General features: G+C 29.1%; 3 protein-coding genes across 3 annotated transcripts; 2 read left to right on the forward strand and 1 right to left on the reverse strand.

Annotated features, from left to right (window-relative positions):
• Positions 1–141: 141 nt before the first annotated feature.
• On the reverse strand, positions 142–1,881 carry ASPVEDRAFT_42541 (small ubiquitin-related modifier domain-containing protein). The gene is made up of 2 exons (XM_040812605.1): positions 1,391–1,881; positions 142–1,321 (listed from the first exon to the last, which is right to left on the reverse strand). Exons 1-2 carry the CDS (start codon positions 1,589–1,591, stop codon positions 407–409), a joined length of 1,116 nt encoding a protein of 371 aa, XP_040668748.1. The 5' UTR covers positions 1,592–1,881; the 3' UTR covers positions 142–406.
• Positions 1,882–2,000: 119 nt separating this feature from the next.
• Positions 2,001–2,889, forward strand: ASPVEDRAFT_170214 (U4/U6-U5 snRNP complex subunit LSM6). The gene is made up of 3 exons (XM_040808691.1): positions 2,001–2,257; positions 2,321–2,434; positions 2,502–2,889. The coding sequence occupies exons 1-3, from the start codon at positions 2,152–2,154 to the stop codon at positions 2,522–2,524; spliced, it is 243 nt and encodes an 80-aa protein (XP_040668749.1). The 5' UTR covers positions 2,001–2,151; the 3' UTR covers positions 2,525–2,889.
• Positions 2,890–3,983: 1,094 nt separating this feature from the next.
• ASPVEDRAFT_132163 (inositol polyphosphate kinase VIP1) lies at positions 3,984–7,899 on the forward strand (the record flags this gene model as incomplete). Its single annotated transcript, XM_040806892.1, has 3 exons — positions 3,984–6,345; positions 6,414–7,764; positions 7,824–7,899. 3 exons carry the CDS (start codon positions 3,984–3,986, stop codon positions 7,897–7,899), a joined length of 3,789 nt encoding a protein of 1,262 aa, XP_040668750.1.
• Between the last annotated feature and the right edge of the window lie 8,887 nt (positions 7,900–16,786).

Genomic DNA, 16,786 nt, shown 5'->3' on the forward strand with positions numbered 1-16,786 from the left:
GCTTATCAAGACTTCAAACTGCGAAGTGGGAATGTATTTACATGACATGTCTATGACAAAACAAATCTTGTTCAATAAATGATTTTTTACACTAGCAAGGAATCCTACCATGTACTTATGAGCACATGGTCTGGGCCATAATACCTATTTACACCACCAGGAAGCCATGGCTTCGCCATTAATTTGTAGCTTCGACTGGGAAACAAGTACGCCGTTATGTTTCAATATTTATCAGGCATTAGCATGCGATATTTGTGTAAGGTGGTACAAGAATTCATAAATATGTCCAGCATATGTTGGGCTATCCGAAGACCATCCATTATTGTTACTAACAGGCTCGTGGTCCCGTAGTCTTGATTAGATAGCTAGCACCAGTCAAAACTTTCCTGTCTGTTTTTGAACTACGTCACATTTCCTTCTTTACTAGAACATCCACCAAATCCCCGTCGGCAATGTCATAGTCCGCCAGGCAACACTGGGGGTCCAGGCGATCACCATCAAATGTAAGGTATATTGTCAGCTCAGTGGGTATGTTTCGGGCTTCACGGAAAGCGCTAACGACCTGAGAGACGTCTGTCGCCAATGAAATACGAATCTTGTATTCATCAAATTCTGGGCACTTGAGGGTGATCTCACTTTGAATATACTTATCCGTGCCTCGAGACTCCGTCGACGCAGGGGGCGTTGTATCAAACCTGGCTATGTTCAGGGACGATCGATCCCCATCCGCGAACGTTTGTTCAGTAACAGCTTCCATGTGGATTCGACAGTCATCTGCATCACTGAAGCAGTTCTCGAACGGCAGTAGCTCTTTGGTCAAGGCATTGTGAATCCTAATATTCAAACTTCTACAGGTTGTGACATCAAAGAGTCTTCTCCCTTTCCATGCCAAAACGATACTCGAGTGAAGCTCTTGCGGTAAGTTTTGATGCGCACACCATGCAAGGCGTACTCCTTTTAGAGATTGTGACATTTTTCGATGAATAATGAGAGGTCTCGTCTTGGGGATCTTTGAAGTAATGAGAATCTGTACCACCGTGTTGTCATAAGCAGTACTCCGGACATCACGCGATGCGCCTGTATCTGTCGGTACCGCTATGTCAACCGAACAGTTTTTGGGATGCGTATCCACGTTCGCATTGCCGGTGGTATCAGAACGCATGGATGTAAGTTCTGCTCGTAATTCTGGTAATTTGCTCTCCGGTGAGTTTTGGAGTCTTGGGGATATGGAAAATTTCGTGTCCGTGATCGATAAATCATTGGAAACACGAGGTTTGGGTGCCGTAGTCTTGACACTTCTTGTATTGTGCTGAGGGTCATTCTGTGGCGGAAAAGAATTTCTCAGTAAAGCATTTCCTTCAGCTGTCCCATGTTCACAATTAGGTCTTACAATATTCCCATCATTTGAAGAACTTCGAAGACGTTGCCGTTTGTGTGGATTGCCCAGGGAGGAGCTTGCATGTCTTTCACGCGCATTTGTTTTAGTAGCAACGATGTCTTCATAAGTTTGACCAGCACGGCGGTAAAATTCCAAGTCTCCATTTTCGGCTCCTCGGCTTGCCCAAGATGGCTTTTTGAAGTATGAAGGCATGTGTTGATATGGAATCCCACAATCGCGTAATATATGCTGTCGAGTCTCAAACTTAATCAACAAGATATAGAGAAGATGTGGACTATCTCTCTTGTCATTTGCTTATATCCTAAAGGATAAACCCTCGGTGGAAGCAAACGGGTATGCGGCTTTCTCGAGTATTAGCTAAAAAGCTTCAAGTCATACGCGAAATTTCATAGGTTAACTTGGAGACGTAATTGTGACTATATTCGTGTAAAGATATGGGTTAGTTTTGTTTAGGCCTGTGTAGAAAGAAAAGAAAGAAAAACCTTATCAAAACTTAGCGCCAACTACCTGTAAAGACCTTTGCTTGTGTGGAGTTTGACCGCTTGACTAAAAAGGGCACAATTAGTAACTAAGGTAAATAAGTTCATTTGCGGGTGCTGTCCCGCAGGTGATGATGTAACACGTGCCCGCTTTGTTGAAGTTTCCTGTTTAACATCAACAACCTATAAATACCTAAAATCCCAGTACTGGTTGAAGAATCACTCCTACATCCTCTTACTTCCCAAGGGAAAGAAAATAAAGGTGATTGAAGGATGGAGAATGGCGCATCATCAGAAGGGAAGGACCCTTCTGCCTTCCTGGGTGAGATAATTGGCGCACCTGTGACAGTTAAGCTGAATTCAGGAGTGGTGTACAAAGGTCTCTTTGTTCCTGTCTAAAATACTAGCAGAAACCTGAATAACCGCTGACTTAAAGATTTAGGTGAACTCCAGTCAGTAGATGGCTACATGAACATCGCCCTGGAGAAGTCCCAAGAATATGTTAGTGGGCAGTTGTCACGCAGCTACGGAGATGCCTTTGTCCGTGGTAACAACGGTATACACTCCCTTTTATTAGCTGAGTCAAAATGTGATCTAACTTAGCTACTTTGCGGCTTTGGCAGTGTTATATATCGCTGCAAACTGAACTGCAAGCATTGGTGCGCAGAGCATTGAACCCAGGAAAATCACACCACTACTATCTAGCCGCATCTTGCATCTGCTGGCAATCTTGCATGGGCGCTTGCCGCAACTTATATGGGTGGTCATAAGGGTTGGGGAGTGGTCATGGAATATGAGCAAACGCGAAGCAGTCTATCGAACAATGGACAAACATGATACATGACTAGAATGTGCTATGGGGGTCTTCATCGGCATTAAATTCAAGCGAGTTTGGGTTTAAGCATTTAAACTTCAGTGAAATCTACATGTGTGGACTATATAATAAATTTTTACTCTTCTAATAAAATTTTGACCGCACGTACCCCTGGAGCCTGTATTGGTTCATTACAGAGTAGGTGATTCTGTTTCCAACCCTTTGTTTACAGTCCACTGCAGGTAAGTATTATTGGTGTAAACACTCGCTGCGTGTCGTTGCCTGGCTAGCCGTTACTCATACTGGTAAGATCTACCAATAATACTAATACGGAATACCTGCTGTATAGTATGTCAAGCTCTCAGCGGGATATTGGATTCCAGCTAGCACCGATACCTACTTTGACATCAGGCCCAGGTTCGAATTGTGTATTCTTCGGGCACGAAAAACCAGCCCATTTCACTACCACGACAGTAGTATTTAATGCGGACAAAGAAAGGGTATCGATTTTTGGATCGTCGTTGGATTAACCACAGCGACCTTGCTATGCTAGCCATTAGGCCCTACTCCCAAGGAATTTACAAGTTCCAAACCACTACTAGTTAATAACCCGCCGTCATCACTTAAAAGCATATTAAGTTTTCTTTTCAAGCACCGAACACCACCACCCACCACATCGGCCGTCAAAGGTTGAATTGGGCCACATTCTGAAAACACCGGTCAGTGGGTGCCGGAAAGATCGCCTTCAATTGGCATACCATGGGTGGAACCATTGTGGCAATTGCCGTCTTAGATTACCATGGCAGTCCCAATAAGGCAGGCTCTCGGGAAAGAATAGGCGAACTCTTTCACCTCCAGCTTGGTCCCGGAACAATAAATACAAATGTGGCATAGGTACCCTACTCCTGCTACTGGATATTCACCCCGTTTAACCATTAACCAGAGCAAACTCTTGCGGATTCTGGGAAATCGCAGCCACCTAAGTATTCGCAAGCCGAATGCGTGCCAACGGAGCGTGAATTGGATATCTAAGAAGATATTGTGATTCGTGTCGCGTTTTTTCTCCCTCCTGAGGACCGCTAAAACCCGCCCTCAGCCTTTAATGCCGAAGTGGAAGTTTGTTTTGCGAAAGACACAACGCGGGAACAAAAAGTGAAGCTGGTTAGCAAGCGACCATTCCTGTTGAATGCGCGCCAATGCTTGAGTTCTTCAAGTCTCATCCCAGTCCTTCGAATAGTCTTTCAATTTTGTGACTTTTTTTACCTATCTCTATATCCAACAAACATTCCAAATGGATTGCACCAGCAACAATACCGGCGATACTTCTGGTGATTTTGGGTCACCTCTCAAACCTGGTGCACTAGCATCTAATTCTGGCACCGATGAGGAAAAGCCATTGTCCAATTTGACCTGCGAATCATCGGCATCTAGTTCGTCAAAGGGTAATACGCACAGTACCCAAACCCCACAATCAAAGGCATACAAGCCCGAGAATGGCCCCGACACACAACACCAAGGCCGAGGGACGCGTTCATCTACACGGTCGTCAAGCCGTGCGCCAAGGAGGCTAAGCGGAAGCACCGCTGCAAGCTCGATAAACGATGCGGAATTGCCGCCTGCTCATTTAGGTAAAATCGGCGTCTGCGCATTGGATGTGAAGGCCCGAAGCAAGCCCAGTCAAAACATTCTCACTCGTCTACAATCCAAGGGCGACTTTGAGGTTATTGTCTTCGGCGACAAGGTGATTCTCGATGAGGCCGTGGAGAATTGGCCGGTATGCGACTACCTCATAGCTTTCTTCTCGGATGGCTTTCCATTAGATAAGGCCATTGCCTATGCGAGCTTGAGAAAGCCATTTTGTGTCAATGATTTGCCCATGCAAAGGATTCTATGGGACCGACGACTGTGTCTGCGCATCCTAGACCACATGAATGTTCCTACACCAAAAAGGATCGAGGTCAACCGAGATGGTGGGCCCACTTTAGAGACTGCAGAACTTGCGCAGCATGTCTACAAGCTGACCGGTGTCAAGCTGGATGGTGCCGCTGACGGCACAGGTGGGGGGACAGCCAAAACAAAGAACGTTGATATGTCTGAAGACGGCGATTCTCTCGTCGTTGATGGCAAGCACTTCAAAAAGCCATTTGTTGAAAAGCCGGTAAGCGGCGAAGATCACAATATACACATATACTTCCCGAATGACCAGCAGTATGGAGGCGGTGGAAGGCGACTCTTTCGAAAAGTTGGGAACAAGAGCTCTGAATACGACCCTAACCTCTCAGTTCCGCGGTCGGTCACAGAGGGAGGGTCGAGCTATATATATGAACAGTTTTTGAGGGTCGATAACGCAGAAGATGTCAAGGCCTACACAGTTGGGCCAGACTTCTGTCATGCTGAAACCCGAAAATCGCCCGTTGTTGACGGTCTAGTCCGCCGCAATACCCATGGCAAGGAGCTCAGGTATATAACGAAACTGAGCAAGGAAGAAGCGTCGATAGCCTCCAAAATATCGTATGGTTTCGGGCAAAGAATATGTGGGTTTGACATGCTTCGAGTTGGCGAGAGAAGCTATGTGATTGATGTCAATGGCTGGAGCTTCGTCAAAGATAACAATGATTACTATGATAGGTGCGCCAGTATTCTGCGGGATACTTTTATCGGCGAGAAGCGCAAGCGTGAGGGCATTGTTGATGCTACTGAAGTATCCTCCTCAGACCCGAATAACCACCCATGGAGACACTCGGTGTCACATCGACAGGCGCTGAAGACTTTGTTGAAATCACCGGGCTCATCAAAATCCAACGGGAGTCAACCTCACCAAAAGGTTGCAGAAATGGGGTCGTCAGAATCGTTGTTACTGAGCCTTGCTTCGTCGAATAATGAGGGCGTGGACCACAGTAAGAGTAATGTAAACACAGATTCAAGCGAGAAGTCGGCGTCGCCTGGGCATCCCGCAATGCATAATTCAAGTGATGGGAACCCCCCTCCTCCTGCTTCCAAGCATTCATGGAAGTTGAAAGGCATGGTGGCCGTTATAAGGCACGCCGATCGAACACCAAAGCAGAAGTTTAAATTTACATTCCACAGTCAGCCCTTCATCGACCTGTTGAAAGGTCACCAGGAGGAGGTTGTGATTAAAGGCGAACCCGCACTACGCTGTGTATCCGAGGCAGTTAATCTCGCCATGGAACAAGGACTCGAGGATGCCGACAAGCTAAAATTGCTTCGTACATCCCTAGAAAAGAAAGGCGGCTGGCCGGGAACCAAAGTACAAATAAAACCCATGTTCAGGAGGCGAAAGCTTGAAGAAGCACCAGGCCGGCCACTAACACCCTGTGAAGCGGTTGGTAAAGAACCTACCTCACCTCTGCCAAAGGACGCCTCTCAAGAGGCCGAGAGCGCGGATAGGTCACAGACTCGCAGTGATTCAATATCTGGTGCAACATTTTCAAGGTTTTCCGCCGTTGAAAATGATCTTATACTGGATAAACTTCAGCTCGTTATCAAATGGGGAGGGGAGCCAACTCACGCTGCCCGATATCAATCCCAGGATCTTGGGCTCAACATGCGCGATGATCTGAAGCTGATGAATAAGGAAGCATTGAACAATGTTCAGATTTTCACCAGCTCCGAGCGGAGAGTGAGTACTAGTTGTAAGTCAATACATAATATCTGGAAGTTAATTTACTTGAATGTGTAAAGGCTAACTGGAATTACAAAGCTCAAATATGGGCTTGCTCATTCCTTGATCAGAAGGAAATACCTGAAGGCTTCATCCAAGTCAGGAAGGATCTGCTTGACGACTCCAATGCGGCGAAAGATCTAATGGACAAGGTAAAGAAAAAGCTAAAATTGCTTCTACGAGAAGGATCCGCGCCTTCGCAATTTACATGGCCGAAGGAGAATATTCCTGAGCCGTCTGTAGTCTTGGCAACCGTCGTCGAATTGATGAAATTCCATCGGGATATTATGAGGCTTAACTTCCAGAAGCTGGACAGCGCATCTGCGCCCTCTCCAGGCACAGCGGAGAGTGCCGACGAGTTGACTCCATCTCGCACTGCAGCGTTACCAAGTGAGAATCCTTCACTGTATTCTATCCAAGGGCGGTGGTGCACTGGCGAGGATCCTATGCTCTTCAAAGAGAGGTGGGAGAAACTTTTCGCCGAGTTTTGTGATACTGAAAAGGTTGACCCCAGCAAACTTTCCGAGCTATATGACAGTATGAAATTCGATGCACTCCATAATCGACAATTTCTCGAGTGGGTTTTCACACCTCCGGAGGCCGAGGACTGCGAGGAGGCAGACGTGAGCTGGAGGAGGGCTTCACGAAAGGATACCCCGGCAGAATCAAGAATTAACAATGCCCAGGATGGTTTGAACCTCCAACGGGTCGATGAGCAACACTCTGAGAGTCAGACGCTGGCGCATCGGCTTGGTCTGAGGAGACGAATGCATGCGTTCGAGTCGTCCATACCTCACCTGCGGGTCCTTGATGACTCCTACGATCATTATTTCAAGTTATACCCGAGCTCGAATTCGTCGAAAACTAAGCTAGATTCTAGGCTTTCCAAGTTGAGGGAGCTATACAAGCTGGCCAAAATTCTTTTTGATTATGTGACACCCCAGGAGTATGGTATCACGGACACGGAGAAGCTGGAGATTGGCTTGTTGACGTCCTTGCCACTTCTTCAGGAGATAGTAAGGGACTTGGAGGAAGTTCAAGCTTCTTCAGATGCGAAGTCTGTGTTTTATTTCACAAAGGAATCCCATATATACACACTCTTGAACTGTATACTTGAGGGGGGGATTCAGACAAAGATAGCACGTTCTGCTATCCCGGAGTTGGATTACCTATCCCAGATCTGCTTCGAGCTCTATGAGGCCAGGGATAGCGAATCATCAACCAGTTCTTACTCCATTCGAATTTCTATCAGCCCGGGTTGTCATGCTTTTGACCCTTTGGATGTGCACCTTGACTCTAGGCATGCAATCGGCTGTGCACCGCGACGCAGTCTTACTGCTCATCAAGATTGGAAGGAGGTTATAGAGACCTTGAAGGCCAAGTTTAACACGTGAGTTCAACCCTCTGAACTATATCCTAGTGTGTTTTGATGCTGATATTTTATACTAGTGTTAAACTTCCAACAACATTTACAGCTGTGAATTTAAGTGACAAACATGTTTCAAGGTCCCAGGAGACACAGTAACCTCTTATGTTTGTCACAGCCCGGGCTAGAGCAGGTCATCTACGCGAGTAGCCCTGGCCTTGGTTATATAATTTACTATGCTAGCACTATACTAGTAGTCTATAGATATATATTCTAGTTGTATAATAGATTATAGTTCTACTTTGTTAGGCCTGCTGGGAATTTGGTCTATCTTCTATAGTTCAGGGGGGGGGGTCTGTTAATATTAAGAGAAAGAGTCAATGATCAGGTAGAGAATCTGCCGCGGGAAGGTATTGAAATTTTAAAACATATGTGTGATAACACCCCGAGTTCAGTAGATATTGAAGTCCTTGAAATAGTGGAGATTAGCCAGAATGCTGTCTTCTAGCCTTGTTATTATCCTATTTATATATTATCTAATAGTCTTATATGTAATTAAGCTAGTGTTATGCGCCGCCATACACGAGCACATGAGCTATACCTGAGATATACTATAACTGCTTGGCAGCTATTAGATGATATATAATTTCATACTCTAGGAACTATATATTATGGATTTATAGTTCTAATTTTTTTAGAGATTTAATATATATAGATTATAGTAAAATTTATATAATAAAATTTAAAACTTAGAAATAAAATCTATACTATAATTTATAAAGAAAAATTAGTTTAATAATATAAAACAAACAGCTAATATGAAATCCATAAATAAAAAAAATCTATAAATAATAAAGGCTAAACTAGAATTCTTTAATTTTTAAAAAGAAATATGATTTAAGGAAAATAATAATTTAAATTGTAAAAATAAGGGCGTGCTGTATATATATCTATCTTAATAGCTCTATATATACTTTAATTAGTTATATATATATATCTTTAGTTATATACTGGCCTTCTAATTTATAATACTATATTATATAATCTTATAATAGTTATATATCATAACTACTAATATAATTCTATATAATTATTCTGTAAGTCTTTATTATTGTGATTCTTGATAGCGATGTCCAGAGATATTAATACCTTTAATATATATTAGAGATATTAATATCCTGTGATTCTACTATTAGTTAAGATAATTATTAATATCTTATTAAATTATATATAAATATATAGATAATAACTAGAAAAAAATAATAATAATAATACTAGAAATATATTTTTAGACTATATTTTAGTATTTTAATAACTCTAATATTTATTAATCTTAGAATATTATTATATTTAATAGTATATTTTTAGTTTTACTAGTAATTTTAAAGAAAAAAGGTTAATAAATTAAAATTTTTAAAACTAAATTAAATAAAAATCAATAAAAAAATATAATATTAATAGACTTATTTATAAAAATTTTTTCTATACTTCTAGAATCTAAAAGATAGTTAATAAAGAAATATTTTAAAAAATATAAAAATAATATTCTAAAAAAAATTTAGAATTAAAAATTAATAATAATAATAATAATAATAATAATAATAATAATAATAATAATAAATCTATAAAATAATCTTTATAATATTTTTAATAATATTAATAATTATAACTTTTCTACTTAGTAGAATAATAATATTAAAGTATCTTATTAAATAGTAAATTGATTATACTCCAGTCTTAAATTATAAAATAATAAAATTAATCCTAATAAAAAGATTAAAAGAAGCTATAATAATAAAAAAAGATTTTTAAAATCTTAAAAAAATAATAAAATAATAATATAATAACTTAATAAAAATTATTTATAAAAATATTAATTTTAGATTAAAAAGTAATAAATTAGTTTAAAATAAAGTCTTATTTAAAAATTTTTAAATATTAGAAAACTACTAAAATATAATAAATAAAATATTAATAATATTATAAATAAATAGTGTTATTTAATAGAAAAATATTTTAAATTAAATATATTTTAATAAAAAAAATCTCTAGAATATATAAAAAATTTATTATATTAAAGATTTTCTTAATAGAATAGCTAGAACTATATAATAAATATAAAAAAATATAAAAAAAAAATAATTTTATTAATATTTAGTAAAAATTTTATAAATAAATTATAAATAATTTTAAAAAACTTTTCAATAAAAATAAAAAGTAAAAATAATTTATTAGTTATATATAAAAGAATTTTAATATAATAAATTATAATAATTAATTTTTATATATAATTATTTAAATTAAACTAGTCTTATCTAAATATTTTATAATTTAATATTTTAAAATAAGAGTTAAATCTACTCTTTAAATTTATTTTATAAAAAATCTTAATATTTCTATTATTTTTAAAGATTTAATATAGAGATTTAACTAGTATAAATAAGAGAATATTATTATAAAATATTATATAAATATAATATAGATAAGTATTAAATAAATTAATATTATAAATTTAAATATCTTTACTAGATACTTTAATTAATTAAATAAAAAAGTCTAGAATAGAGATTATAGTATATAATATATAATATTCATTTTTAATATAGTATAAAAAATACTTGAAACTTTATATATTTTAATTAAATAAATAAAAAGAAATCTAAGTTAAAGAATTTTTTAAAAAAAACAAAAACTTTAAATAAAAAAATTAGTAATCTAAATAATAAAAATCTTTAAAATAGATAATTAAGAGTTAAAAATTTTAGATATATTAAAATTTTCTTTTAGAAATAGATATTTAGTCTTAAAGTTAATCTAAAAACTAGTAGCTATGTTATATATTATAAAGTTAAATATTACTTTATATATCTATATTATTAGGTTTAGAGTATTTATTAAGATTATTAAAATTTTTATTAATTTTAAAGCTAGTTATTTACTTCTTTTAATCTAGTTAACTAATAAATTTTAGAAATATTAAATATTTAAAAAATAGAATAATTAGAAGTAAAAATAATTAATAAAAAGTTTTTAATTATAAAAAATCATCGTTAATTATCTATAACTTTTAAAAATTAGAAAATAAGTATAAAAATATATATATTAAATTTATTATATTATGATATAATATTAGAGTAAGATTAATTAAAAATATTTAATTTATAAATTAACTAGAGTATATCTAAAATATTTTTTTTTAAAAAAATAGATAATATATATATATTATTAGATTTATTAGGAAGATATAGAATAGAAGGTCTTCAGCCAGGATTTAATCTAAAAGAACTAGTAATACTATAAAAGTATTACTACACTTTATTTTATAAATTAAAGTTTTATTTAACTTTATAGGTAACTAACTTTAATTTTTTCTATATTCTCCCAACTATTTTTTATAGTATAATAACTAGAATAGTACTAAATAAAAATAGAGTAAAAATAATATAATCCTAATTAAGATACTAATAATATATTAATATATATATTTATATAAATAACTTTATTACTATAATATATTGATTAAGAGATTTCTAGCTATTTACTAGCTTTAATATATATAAATTTATTAAGATTATATTTCTAGTACTAATAAAGGCTATAATTAAATTTAAATAATAAATACTAAAGATACTAGTCTATAATAATTTTATAAAAAATATTAAATTAATAAAAAAATTATTTTAGTAATAGTTAAAAAGCTAGCTATAACTAGTTAAGTTAGTTAATTAACTTAAAAAATCTAATTATAATATAATAACTCTATTATTATCAAGCTTTTTAAGATCTTAAATTAAAGTTATATATTAAAATATTATTATAATAATAATCTTAAAATTCTATATATTTAACTAGTTATAAAAAGTTTAGATTAATATAAAAAATCTTTTTAAAAATATTACTATTCTAATTTTTTTTTCTAGTAGAGAATCTTTAACTATATATATAAAAAATAATCTTTATAATAGTTAATTTATTATAATATAATTATTTAAAGCTAGTTAACTAGATTAATATAAATATTATAAAAAATAAAAATAAGATAATCTAGTATTAAAAAATAATTATTATAAAAATTTTACCTAGTAAAGATATTATCTTAATTATTAATAATATCAAAAATACTAAATAATTAATTTTTTTAATTTTTTTATAGCTCTAGATCTTTAGAATTAAAATTATTTTAAAGTATTATAGATATTCTATAATACTTTATAAAATAAAAATATAAATAATAGAATAAAATAATCTAGTAAAATATTATAAGGCTATAATACTAATATAGCGGCTCTCTAGGGATTATAGAGGTATAATATATAATTAATAGAAGATAGGTTTATATTTAATAGAATTAATTACTAGTTTCTCTAATTAAGAACTAGTAGTATAATATATATTTATATATTATATAGTAGTTATTTAGCTACTATAATATATCTTAAGCATGCTTATATAATATTTATAAATAATAGTATATAATAGTTATTTTTCTTTCTTAAGTAATTATAATCTTATAATTAGTTATTTTTAACAGGCCCTATAGTTAAAATATAAAGTAAAAAAAATCTAATAATACTAAACTTAGTTTTATAGATTTAGAATTAAACTTATAATAAGTATTTAAAGTTAGTATATTATTACTTTATTAATATAGATAGTTTTAACAGTATAAATAAATACTATATATCTAGTATTTATTATAAGTAAATCTATATATAGTTTAATAATATTATAGTATTAAAATATTATTTACTTTTTATTTATTTTTTCTTTCTTTTCTTTCTAGATATTTTATTTTTTATTATTATAAGTATTTCTTTATATTTATATAACTTATTAATTAATTTCTTTTATTTTTATAATTATCTTAATTTTATAAATCTTATTAATATTCTTTTAGATTAAATTAAGTCTTCTAGTACTATATTATAGATTAATATAATAATATATTAGTTTAATAGTAGAAACTTTATATTATTATTTCTTAATTATATTTTAAATAATTATATTAATATTTAGTATTTAGATTCTTCTAATTTCTATAATTTAAATAAACTTTTTACTAGTTATTTTACTTAAAAAGTTATAAAAATATTATTATTAGAAATTTTATTTATATATAATATATCTATATTGGATTTTTTTAATTATTTAGTTTTTTATAAGATTTTATCTAATTAGTTTAAACTTTAGATATATTATTTTATATATCTTTTTATATTAATTACTATTTTTAGTAGTTATTTTATTTTATAAGTTATATTAATATTATTATTAGGGTTCTTAGTATTTTATTATTATTTTATAATATTAATTTTCTTATTTTTAGTTTCTGATTAGTCTAGTTTTATAGTTATTTTTATATTTAAAATCTTATTAATATAATATTTTTAAATATTATTATATAAAAAATCTACTGTTACTTATATTATTAATATATATTATATATATAAAATATATCTTATTTATTTTATTATCTTTCTAAAGATAAGTTTTTTCCTAATCTTCTTATTTATATTTATATTTTTTTTTATTATTATTTTTATTATTATAATTTTTTTTATATTCTTAATTTTTTTTTCTATATCTCCTACCCTGGCTACTATATATTATATATATTAAAATAATAAGTTTTATTTATTTATATAATCTAGTAGCTCTTTAGAATAGTATAATATTTATTATTATTATAGATATAGTATCTAGTTTTATAATAAAATAAATATTTTAGATCTTTTTATACTAGATCTAGATTATTTTACTAAATTTTTTTTTAAAATTATAAAATAATTATTATTAAAATATATTTTATTACTAGTAAGATATTTCTTTAGATTAGTACTATTAAAAGTAACTATAACTTACTAAAGATTATTATCTATTATTATATATTTTATTTTTATAAAAGAGATAAAGATATAGTTTTTTTTATTATTAGTTAGAGTAAAAAATCTTTTCTTAAATTATTTATAAATATTTTTATCTATATTTATTATCTAATATTTTATAATTTTATACTTAGTATTCTGGTATTATATACTTTAGTTATAGTACTATAGGCTATTTAGTTTTAAAAATCTTTAGAAGACTTTTTAGAGATTTCTATTTCTAAAAAGTCCCTAGAAGGGGCTTTTTATAAGAATAATTAATAGATTTTTCTTTTTCTTTTTCTCTTTATTTTTTTTTAAAAATTAATAATTTTCTTTCTATAATTTAAGATTTTATATAGCTTATAGATATTATAAATCTTTCTTTTTTATATTTTTATAATAAATAGTATTGTTTTTTATAGATATATAGTATAATAGTATCTTTAATATAATTAAATAATTTTTATATATTATAGCTAGAGTTTTATTTATATTCTTAAACTAGAAATTAAAGTTATCTCTTATATTAGTAATCTATATTTATATTTTTAACTTTATATTCTTTTTATTTATTAATAAATAATAATTCTAGTTTTAGAGCTATACAGGAATTTCTAATATATTTATAAAATTAAAAAATATAGAATATATTATAGAGTTAATATATTTTAAAATATAGATATAATTTATAAGATTAATATTATATATATATAATTTTAAAAAATTCCAGATACTAATTATTTAATTTATAATTTAATCTAGCTTAATTAATATTTCTTATATTTAATATAATAAAGTTATTAACTATATATTTTATATTTTTATATTTTTTATTATATTATTTTCTTATAATTTTAATTATATTTTCTAGTTATTTAGCTAGTTTTTTATAGTTTTTTTTTTAAAATTTTCTAGCTTATTCTAATATATTTTATATAGTACTTTTCTCTAGATCTTTAATATTAACTTAAAATTATAATTAATATTTTATTAGAGATTATACAAGACTTTTATTTATATATTATCTAGTTATTTTATTATAAATAAATTATATAATTAATAGTTACTATAGCTAGTTATCTTAATTCTAGTTTATATAGATATATAAATAGTATTTAAATATTTAGTTTTAATATTTTATCTATCTATCTATTTATAGATAGTATATAGTAGTTAATTTATAACTTAAATTAAAATAATAGTAAAATATTAACTAGAATATATTTATATAAATACTATCTTTATTATTAATTATATCACTTAGAACTCTAATATATATATATATATATATATATATTTAATAAGAATTATTATAAAGTCTTCTATAAAGATACTTTTTATATATAAAATATAAAATATATATTTAGTAAAGTAGTTAATTATTATAAGAATAATATTATATATATTTTTTTAATATTTTATAGAGAGTAGTTTAATTATAAAATTTATTATTATCTAATTTATAAAGTTTTTTAATTATAGAAATTTATTTATTAATCTATAAGATTTATGTTATTATATTATAATATAGTAATAGATATTATATTTTTTTAATATATTTCTTAATTTCTTTATTTATTATTAACTAATAATATTTATATTTAATAATTTTTATAATTTATTTTACTAATTTATTAATAGATTAATAGCTTCTAGCTAGTCCTAATCTAGAATTATATTATACTTATTGATATTAATAGCTTTAAATTCTAAGTATTATTTATTAAATTTACTTTTTATATTTTTTATATATATTAATAGTATATAGCTTTTATAAAAAATTATATTATAACTATTTATTATATATATATTTCTTAGTATTCTACTATTATCTAGAAATAGATTTTATTTAATTTAGTATTAATCTATAAAACTTATTTTTTTATTAAAATTTAATAAAATATATATTTTTTATAGTTTCTTCTACTTTCTTTTTAAAGATATTATAAATATAATTATTTTTTATTATAGTTTAGGAAAAAGATCTAGTATTTTTATTATATAAAATACTAGATTTTTAAATTTTTTAAATTATTTATAGTTTTCCTAAATTTTATATTATTTTTTTATAGATATACTCTACTATCTACTAGTTAATATTATAATTTTATATAACTAATTTTTCTATAATTATAATAATCTAGATTATTTTTATATATTTTTTATATTTTTTATTTTTTTAGATATTATAATAGTATTTATAGCTTTTATTATAGATTTATAATTCTCTATTATTATTTTTTTATTATTTTAATTTTTTTTCTCTAGAAAGACCTTGTATACTATTTATTAATATATAGATTATAAATTAGAGTTTTCCTAAAGTTCTTTTAATTATAATTTAATTTTAATATATTCTAATACTCTAGAATTAATTATTTAACTATTAAAAAATATTATATATATATATTATAATTTTCTAGTTTTTATAAATATTATACTATCTTTTTATAAATTTTATTATAGATTTTAAAGTATAAAATAACTTTTTATACTTTATTATTTAATAATTTAGTTAAATATTATTTAAATCTTTTAAGATATTATATAAATTTATATACTAACTAGTATATTTATTATTTTATATTATAATAAGATATTATTACTTTCTGCTATAATATTATTAGATTATTAATTATATATAATAAAATACTATTAAAATTAGTCTATATAAGATTTTATAGTAGAATTGTATATATTGTTATGCGCCGCCATCTACGGACGCTATACAAGCATGCCTGAGATATATTACAGCAGCCAAGCAGCCACCACGTGATATATAGATATATATTATGCTACTGGTTCTTAGCTAGTATTATGCACTGCCACCTGCAGATACTATATAAGCATGCCTGAGGTATACTGCAGCGGCCAAGCAGCTACTATATAATATATAGATATATATTATACTACTAATTCTTAGCTAGAAGAACTAGTAATTAATTTATTTAAATATAGATCTATTTTTTATTAATTATATATTATATCTTTATAATCTCTAGAGAACTACTATATTAGTATTATAATTTTATAATCTTAATTACTTCTCTTCTAGAGACTTAATATATATAATTATAATAAAATCTAAGATTTAGAAGTAAATCTAATATTATAATAAATAAAATTAAATAGCCTCTACTATATAAGATAATATAGAAAGAGAAGAGAATCTAGAGTTA

Source organism: Aspergillus versicolor (genome assembly GCF_001890125.1).
Source record: "Aspergillus versicolor CBS 583.65 unplaced genomic scaffold ASPVEscaffold_5, whole genome shotgun sequence".
In the NCBI taxonomy this organism is placed as follows: Eukaryota; Fungi; Ascomycota; class Eurotiomycetes; order Eurotiales; family Aspergillaceae; genus Aspergillus; species Aspergillus versicolor.